The 10,000-nt window shown below is 42.0% G+C and overlaps 1 protein-coding gene across 1 annotated transcript in view; it reads right to left on the bottom strand.

Annotated features, from left to right (window-relative positions):
• Positions 1 to 10,000, bottom strand: part of srrm3 (serine/arginine repetitive matrix 3) — a 32,602-nt gene that overhangs the window by 2,978 nt on the left and 19,624 nt on the right. The window contains 4 exon segments of the mRNA XM_048238176.1: positions 1,378 to 1,608; positions 1,716 to 1,727; positions 2,077 to 2,423; positions 9,301 to 9,466. Of these exon segments, the coding sequence (XP_048094133.1) occupies positions 1,378 to 1,608; positions 1,716 to 1,727; positions 2,077 to 2,423; positions 9,301 to 9,466 (756 nt within the window).

The following is a 10,000-nucleotide window of genomic DNA, read 5'->3' as shown; positions in this document are numbered from 1 at the left end:
GTGGCCGTGTAAATACAATACAATACAACGCATGAGTAGCTAGAAGATTTTATATCTAGCAATAGTGGGTTAGTGAATGCCAATTTATTCAAACAAAAGGGTCCCACCACAACCCCCTCATTTTCAATGACCCAGTTACTCAAAATACCCCCATTGCCTTTCTAAAGTCCTAAGTCCATCTAAAAGCACAACTGTGCCTCCATCTTAGGACTTTCAGTTGTCATCTGATTATATAGTTCTCCACAACTGTTAAAACACATTTTTTGAAACCTGCCATCTTTTCCTCAAAACTATAAACATAAGTACTAACTATAAACCAAACTACTACAAAATCAAACTACATTCCCAAGACCTTTGCTAACCTCTGCAAAACTGAATAATCGCCTCAGTTGTACCTGTGCTCAAAACCAAACACTGTCTTCAGATCATCTCACAAAGCAGTCAAAATGAAAACACTACTGAGCAGTCATGAGACACAATATCAAAAAATGAAAAACACAGTGTTCAGGGCAGCTCATATAGCTCCAGGAGAGATGTCCATTGTGTACAATACAGTAAATGCATTTTGCATCTAAAAAACAAAACAAAACAAGACAAAGCAAAATGATTTCATAACTCACTGGATTCAACAATTACTACAAATCCAGTAAACATAAAGTATTGAGAATGGGGGTTTGTGCTCTACTTGTGTTCACCTTTTGTCACTTGTGGTTACCAAGTGCATCACAATGCAAAATGTGTCTTATTGCATGATAATGTATTGAGGGTTTTGCAAAAAGAGTCTACGAGATCTGCAAATTGTGTTTTATATGTGTGCAAAAAGGGCAAAGGGCAACTGAGAATTTGATTCAGAGACTGGAATTTAGTGTTTTAGCAATTGTGAAAAACTGTAATAAAAAGGTATTTTCGTGATGGTGGCATCTGCAATCTGCATCGGCAATCTGTTTCATTTGGTGTGGCATTACACTATGTGCCTGTATGCTAGTCTGAGCTAGACTGAGCTGCAGCCCTGAGTAGTGGGTGTAGATGTGGGGTGTTGTGGTGTGGTGTGGTGTGGGTGTGGTGTGGTGTGGTGTGGGTGTGGGTGTGGGTGTGGTGTGGTGTGGTGGGGTGTGGGTGTGGGTGTGGGTGTGGTGGGGTGTGGGTGTGGGGGGTGTTGGTGGTGGGTGTGGGTGTGGGTGTGTTGCGGTGTGGTGTGGTGTGGGTGTGGTGTGGGTGTGGGTGTGGTGTGGTGTGGGTGTGGGGGTGTTGCGGTGGGTGTGGTGTGGTGTGGTGTGGTGTGGGTGTGGTGTGGTGTGGTGTGTGTGGGTGTGGGTGTGGGGGTGTTGCGGTGTGGTGTGGTGTGGGTGTGGGTGTGGTGTGGTGTGTTGGGGTCACCTGGAGGTGTTCTGGCGGGCGTGTGGCGAGGCCTTGCTGGTGGTGCGCTCGCGGGAGTTGGACGGGGACGACGAGTGCCGGCTGCTCCAGGAGCTGCTGCGCTGGCGGAGGCCGCTGCGTGACTTGCTCTTCTTGTGGCCGGACCCGTGCCGGTGCCGCGACGGGGACGCTGACGAGCTGCGGTGCGCCCTCTCGCGGTGCTGTCGCTTGGACGAATGAGCTCCTTTCGTCCTGATGCAGGGAGGGAGTAGTGATGCAAGAGACAAGTCATATATCTCATATGAGCACTGGAATATAAAGTGTCTGTTAGGTTGCAAATCTTATAAAGCAGAACTTACAGTGAATGCAAGCTGGGAGAAAAGCATGATATCAATCAGCATAAGGTATTGGTAAAGTCTTGTTTAACGGTGCCATTTATAGTTTATTGTTGCCCTGATTTTTTTTTCTTTAACCCCTAATGATGTAACCTGGAAGGAAAAGTGAAACAATCCTACTTCCTCAATGCGTTCATTTGTATCAGATTTTATAGATTCATCTGAATATTTTTATGGTCCGGAAAAGAAATGCAATTTAAAACCTGAAGCAGACTGAACTGTCTGAAAACATTGCCTTCTTGTTTTTTTCAGAATTCCATTAAGGTTTCATGTGTGGATATGTTTGTGTGCATGACAGCAGGAAGACAGGTGACAGGTGACTCACTTCTTCTGATGGGAGCTTTTGCCTTTGTTGGGCGGGTTGTGCTGCGAGTGGGCGGAGTCAGAGCTGTGGCCTGGCGAATGGGAGGCCTTTCTCTGACCTCGATGGCGGCCCCTGCGTCTCCGTGACGACCCCGCAGTTGGCCTGCCCGAGTCCGGCTGCTTGTCGTCCCCGTGAGGGGCGTCCCCTGCCGCCCCTTGATGGTGGTGGTGGTGGTGATGGTGGTGGTGGTGCTGGGCTGGCGCCCCTCCGGGACTCTTACCCGGGGTACCCTGGAGCCGGGCCTCCTTCAGCTGGGGCGACGGACAGATCTGCAGGCTCGGAGAGCAGGAGGCCAGTGCTCGGAGCTTCTGTGCAGAAACGATAACCAACAAACCCAAAAGAAAAAGAAAAACAAAGAAAAAAAACAGAGAAAGGGCCTTAGAATGTTCCCTAGGATGAGAGGAAGCGCTATGGTGCATTTGCCAAAAAAGGGTAAATATCTAAAAAAGAAAAAAAGATCTACGTTTTTCTCAATATGGCTTATAGACAGTCCTCTATGGTGCAGCGCATGCAATACTTGGCATGCAAAACCATAATGAGTCGAAGAAAATCAAAATCCCCAAAGAACAAAAGGAAATAGTTAAGAAGAGGAGTAAAAGGAAACAATGTAAAAGTGTGAAACAAATCTAAGATCAAGAGAAGAGAAGAGAGAGGATAGAAAGCAACAGAGACTTTGTAGAGTAGAAAAGGAGGACGTCTTCAATTTTAGAAAATGGCTAAAAACAAAAAACGTGAAACCAACGCAAAAAATAGACAACTTGACAGAACATCACAGAAATGGAAGGAACAAAATAAAGATTCACAATAATAGAATCAGTCGAATCAGAAAACAAATCGTCTTTTTACTGAAGAGTAACTTCTGTTTGTCGATTTTTTTTTCCTGCAGACAATTGCTGAGATGTGAACAGCGACCCATTTCCTTTGATTTTTTTAATCGTTACTCTGTTTAACTCCCTTTTGGTTAACATCCACTTACCAATAAAGTGGTTTTCCCTCCTTTAGTAGGTAAGGTATGAAGAAAAGGGAAAAGTGGGGCAACATAAGTGCATCATTAGAGTCATAAAATGCAAGAGAAAAAGACACAAAACCCTTCCCTGGCAGTGAGTCAATGAGACAATGCATGGAAATCAAATCAAATAGGAAAACGGAAGAGAAAAAGTTGCAATGTGCAGGGGAAACACTGACACTAAAAGATATACGTACATACGTATGCATTTCCATCTACCTTCAGTCCTCTACTCTGGCCAAAAATGAGCTTTTACTCGAAAGACTGTCACTATGAATGCCATGGTTAGTTTCAGCATTCTAATTCATCCTACTAATTAGTGAATTTTGTTCTCATGCCACAACTATAATGTATAATTTGTTATTACTGGATGTCTCACTTTAGTTTTTTTTCCCTTCTTTGTTTATTATTTATGTCTTTTATCGGGTGTTGTTATGCAGTGTACAACGTTACAGTCAATTTGCATTTAATTATCCTGTAAATGAAAAATAATTAGTTAGTGATAATCATCTCAGGTGAGAAAGCAGGGCTGACTGTCTTGTAAATCAATAAATATTAAGAATTTATCCAGAGAAGTGGTTTTGGTCATTTGATTTGAGCTTGAAAACTGAAAAATGTATGCTTTGGCACCACCACCAAGTATTACCACAAGCTCTCTTCACATCTGGATTTAAGTACTGGTGCTTTCTTTAAAGAGAGAATAATGTTTAAACATGAATGTTTTGACTGCATCAGGGTCCAGTCATGTACTGTTATCCAATTCTAGGTTAATCTCTCTCAAACCTGTGTCTACACCATGTTCTTTTGAAATAAAGCATTTTAGCTGACATTCCATTTACATTAGGAGTCAACCTTCATAAATGGAACACGTTTGTCTTACAAAAGGCAAGTAAACGCTAGTCTTGCATGAAGAATAGAGGAATTCACAGAGTGAAACCATCCTGTGTGGCTCTTTCCTGTCTCTGATGAGCTAGTTCCTTAGCTGACACTGCATTTGGTAGTTTCCAAAACACACAGAAAGGATAAGTCTTTTTTCCCCTGTCCAAAGAAGCACCCTACTCCACCCCAGAAAAAAGCAGCGCTGTAGCACTAGGAGTACACAGAACCTCCCGATGCAGGTGACCGTAGTTAAAAATGGCCTTCACGCACACAAAAAACTAAAATGAAAACATGAACAAATCATAGAACAAATGTACCATTTCACCAAGGAACAGAAAATGCGGCACACACATGGATGCATTCTACCCAAACAGAACAGAGAGAGACAGAGAGTGTGTGTGAGAGATGGAGGTGGGGAAGGACATGGACCTGAGAGAAGGGCAGTGTGCTGGCCACTTCAGCATGAGAGTTAAGGAATAGAGGTTAAAAAAAGATAGATTTAAGGAGTCGGAATTTAGAGAGAAAACTACCATAATTATAGAGTAATCTGATGTTTATTTTTTGCATAAATAAACGAAAAGAAAAAAAGAGATAGAAACATTGAAGTCAAGCTAGGGTGCTTCTCACATTCTCATCTGCATAAAGACCACGTGCGTAGGCAGAGCGTTACCTACCTTCCATTTCAATCAGAGACACGTATGCAATATCAACAAAAATAAGAAAAAGGAAGACAAAACAATAACAAAACAATAACAAAAAAGAAGAAAGGAAAGTTCTCCGCAGCGGAATGGAAAAAAGACAATGAGTTCTTTTAGTATCAATGCTAAGAACTGATCCTGACACTAAGGAGATAACAAACAAACCAACAAACAGAACTAAGAGCTGAAAAATTTAACCAACAAACAAGAAAATAAAAATAATATTTAAAAACTAAAAACAAAAACAAAGACGGATCTCGCAAGAGAGGGAAAGATCAATTTCAATAAAGAAACTAAAAACAAACTATATAATTTGCTGTCTTTTTCGCTTGAACAAATGCAGCCACGGTTGTATCAAACGGGAGAAGGTAGGGGGTTAAGGTTTGTGGATAGAGGTTCATATGAAGTAACAGAATGAAACCCATTGTACAAGTAGAATTGCTACAGAAGGGTGGAAGGCCAAGGACATGCAGACTCTGGTAGATGACAAAGAGGGAGAGAGGAGCAAGTCAGGACAACAGAGGAGTGAGTCACAGACAACACGAATGGATGGGGGAGTGGGAGGAGGAAGGGAAGGAGGGAGGGAGAGAGGGAAGAGAGAGGGATTTGGGTGGAGGGGCAATCGCTGCTAAGATGGAGAACTAGAGTTAGCACATTTAAAAGGGACCCCAGTCACATTTTGGAGTATCTCTTTGCCAGCTACACTTATGGTCACTCAGGAGTCTGTAGCAATTCAGGGGACCTGTTTATATCTGAGGTCCAGTAGGAACCACTTCATGTGTCAACATATACTGGTAAATATAGAACTATAATGGCAGTGGATGGTGTTTTTCGTTGGAAAGTTGGTTGATTGAGAGCCGAAGCCATTTAGGAAACCACCCCTAGTTGAAGATTTCTTGATTATAAGATGCAATTCCAAATGGCTTGGGTCCCTTTAAAATACCAATGTCACTGTTGTGTGTTGTCCTATTTAGTTTCAACATTGTAGCACTGCACTCAATAAATGTGAGTATATTTAACAAATAACCATAGCCGCAGTCAAATACAAACTACAGACAGAAACAAGAAGACAGACTGAGATGTGGAAGAGAGTGAAAAACACCTAGAAACTGCACATGTGCTAGCCAAAGAGCCACTGAGAATCTAGTCTGGCAAAAACCAGGAAATTGCACGCAGGATGAGCAATTGGCATAGTCCCGCACTCCCCCACCCTGCCCCACCCCACCCCCCAAAACAGGAGTACCTGCTGCACCACAATCCCAGTGAGAGCCCGTTGAATGGGGGCTACACACACACACACACACACACACACACACAGAAAGAGAGGGCTCATGAATCTCAAAATGGCACCTGAATTTAGCATTAGCTGCTAACAAGCAGACTGTCTTTAAACCAATCGGGGCTAAATCCAGTGATCCCAAAACTCCTGATTGGTTTAAATCAGCAGGCAAAAAGGCTGCCTTAAAAAAACAACAACCATGCGCCAGTTCATGACACCTCTCTGGCTGAATCCCCACTGATTTAAACGCACTGAGAGAGAATTGGTTATCGGAGGGGGAGAAGGAGGAGTTTGACAGAAGTGACACTGCCACCTAGAGGCAACATGCAGGTCAAGATGACAAGTAAACAGGAAGCAAGTAAAGAAAAAAAGGGGGGCTTGTTGGACACCTTGATGGCTGGATATTCATTAAGACAAATCTGGAGGAAGGGAAACTACAGTATCACCGAGCAGAACATGTGCTTTTCAGACAACTGTATTTGACAAGTAGAAAACTAATAATACACATACCCATTTAACCTACTTGGTCCAGTTCCAAAGCATTTGAGTGCTTTTCACACAAACGAGACAGAAAAGTTTGGGCATTTATTTATGGGAAGAGATCACTCAAAAAATCAATAGAGGCAGAAAATAAACAGAAATGGATGAAGCAAGCAGTGTGTGTGTGTTTGTGTGTGTGAGAGAGAGAGAGAGAAAGAGCAGTTGAAATCTCCTTGTAACACATGCAAACTGGGGCAAAGTCAGCCCAAATTAGCATCCATAAATCTGCAACACCACTTCATGTTCTATTCAAGAGACCAATGTACATTTATTTGACCAGGACCTGGGGCCCACATCACCTTGGTACCATTCTGTTATGATCTCTAATGTGAATTGTTTCCCCCCTAATAAGGTCACATGTATTGAGGTTCAGATATTACTGATGGTGGGTTTTGGTATAGAAAACGTCAAGGATCACCTTTGATGTTTCTGCTCAGCTGTGAATCAAAGCCATGATCAGTCTCGTCCCAAAGTGTTAAATAGCTTACCATTTCCCGTAGCCTCAGTAGATACATACCAGCAGGGAGGAACAGAGACATTTGCATGAAGATCTTACATCTTTTATGCAGTTCAATATGTTATGTGCTGCTATGTACAAATTTGAGTAAATCTGAGCTATAATTTGCTGTACCAAATCTATCTAACTACCTAAAAGACACTACTGTAGCTAACTGTACAATTAGGGCTGGGATAAACGATTATTTTTTAAACAATTAATCTAGCGATTATTTTTTCGATGCATCAATTAATCTAACGATTCATTTTTTCAGTCCGATTCGATTTCGATTCGATTATCGATTATCTCCCCATTAATTGACTAATAGCAACTTATACATGTTGAGTTACATATCTGAATGAACAAAAACATGAATTCCTTAACATTGGAATATATGTTTATTGCTCTTAAGATTACAAAATAAAAGACTATACAATTGTAAATTAATGCATTCTTAGTCAGAGGTAGCATTCAGTTCAGTTCAGTAGTGTATAGGTCTAATTGAGTGCCTGTCACTTTAAGACGTTCGTGAGGGAATCCTTGTAATTAACATTAACACAGTTAAAACGCTGCTGATGTGTGGATGCAATTCACAACGTAGTTAGTTCAAATAACGGTTCATACTTCTCCTTGGGACAAGCACTTTTGAGTCTTGGAAAACACTTTTCCATTTACATCGGGATTTTGCAAACATTCAGTGTCAGAGTCAATAAAATGAGCCCTGCATGAATAACGAAATTGACAAACAACTGTAAGCATGCTAAACTCAACATCCAAACAGTATTCTAACGTTAGCTTTGAGATACTGCTTGATTGCATAACTTTGCTAGGTCTCATCACAACATAGTACATTGAGGAGACCAAACTAAGTAGAGTTAACTTTAATGCAGCAGTTTTGAACAAATTTGCACAGCATGGTCACGATGCTAAGCGGATTTAATAGCAATTTAGCCCGCCGTGTTCTATGCAATGCTTCTATATGGCAAGCAACAACAATCCTTCAACAATCGTGAATATTTTGTTACATGCACCTGTCCGCACATGCAGAGGAGGGGCAGCGGGCTCGTTACAAGAGAGAGTGGCCGGGGCAAGGAAAGGCTGCGTGCGTGAAAAGCACAGCTTAATGATTTCGTGGCCCCCAGCCACAGATTAGTCAATTTATGGGAAACACTGAAGGTGTGAAATTGAAACTATTTAGCGGCACACTGATTATGCTTAACGAATCGACGCGCATATTTTGCGTCGACGTCATCGATTACGTCGAGGCGTTGTCCCAGCCCTATGTACAATGCTTAAATAGTGCTAATCGTCAAGGTTTTAAGTAGGACTAAAGTATCATTGAACAATTTCTATTGAGCTATTTCTCATAGCTATAGCCACACATCTGACCATCCAATCAATAAATTATCTTTCATATTATTGAATCCCAGTAACACCACACATTGCTTAATATAATGATGTGACTAATCCAATTTCCTTTTATCAACGTGAACAAAGCTGTTGCAGTGAATCATTTATCCTTTCAAGTCTTGTTTGTCCTTGAGTCCTAATAGAAAGTAATATGAGATACTATTGTGTATCAACAAATGCAACAGCTCACATCTTATGCTAGGGTTAGCAATGGATTTATATCTTTACCAAAATTGCTGAATTTCCATCTGCTTAATGTCAATTTCTGTTCAAGTACCTCCATGTCCTAGAATTGTTTAGCCAAAAAGTGTTGAAGTATTGTATGTGTGCACACAAAAACGTCCAAACTCTGGATATTCATTTAAGTATCCAGGGTGTCTTAATGTGCGCCCACACCATACATAATGTTGTACATTTTCTTGTGTGGATTCAGAATGATATGTTGCTAGCCTAATTAACTGCCCACAATCCTCTCTGTGTTTTGCTTACTACCCCAGGAGGGTGTAGGCAAAAAAAAAGGGAGACGCCACATATGGTTGCAAGATCTGTTCATCTGAAGGAGGTGTGGAGCACATTGTGGCTGTAAAAACATCTATGCTACCCACACAGAGCAATCAGAGAGAGGGAGAACAATACATAGACTGAGCCGAGTGGGACAAAAGGAAACAAAACAACAACAAAATAATGAAATAAACAAATGGTCAAAAAACAAACAAACAAAGGGACAAGCAGGTCTACCGACACAGACATGGCTGGGTCAGAGACATCAGAGTCAGCTCTAGGGAGGCAAGGAGGAAAACACCATTAGAGCATGTCAGGCGGAGGGGTGTGGGGGTGTGGAGGGATGTGGTGGAGCGGAAGAGAGGAGACTACATACATCTTGCACTTTCTCTCCGTCCACATGGTTGTAGACGAGCTCCTTGCCATTGCGGGCGCGGTCGCTGTGATGACCGTTCTGCCATGTGGTGGGGTTCTCAGCGGTCACGGGCGGGCTGGGGCTGCGACTGGACCGGTGGCCACCTGTCCACTGCTTCACACTCAGCCTGGGGGTCAGTGAGGTTAGTAGCAAGTCATTAGCAATGAAAGAATTTAGTGTTTAGCAATGACTGTAAACAATAATGGACAGCACATGCTCTGGCAAAAGTGAAGCCATGAGAAGCCGACCAATTACGTCTTAACTTATTCATAAGTCATAAGACGTCATATGACAGCACATGTTACCCCAATGGGACTTTTAAAGAAATGCACAAGTGGGACAATATGGGTGATTTCAAAGCCATAATCCTTGGCTTGGGAGAATTAATGGAATAGAGTAAATTCCCTAGTATTTCAAACTTGTTAATTACCACAGTTAGTCAATCAAAAATGAAAAAGGCTGCAAAGTGAAGCAATATTTTGGGAGCCTCATTTCCTCTTCTGTGCAAAAACTGCCATAAGAAACTAGGCCATGCATTTCCAGCGTTAATTCAGCTCTCTGCACCACATGAGACTTTTAGAAGCAACTATTGCAGCATTTCATATTATTTGCTCATATCTGCCTTATGTATTGGGAACAAGCTGATTTTTTGTGGAGGTGG

Source organism: Alosa alosa, chromosome 2 (assembly GCF_017589495.1).
Source record: "Alosa alosa isolate M-15738 ecotype Scorff River chromosome 2, AALO_Geno_1.1, whole genome shotgun sequence".
NCBI classification, from domain to species: domain Eukaryota; kingdom Metazoa; phylum Chordata; class Actinopteri; order Clupeiformes; family Clupeidae; genus Alosa; species Alosa alosa.
This window is presented reverse-complemented; position numbering and strand designations above follow the sequence as displayed.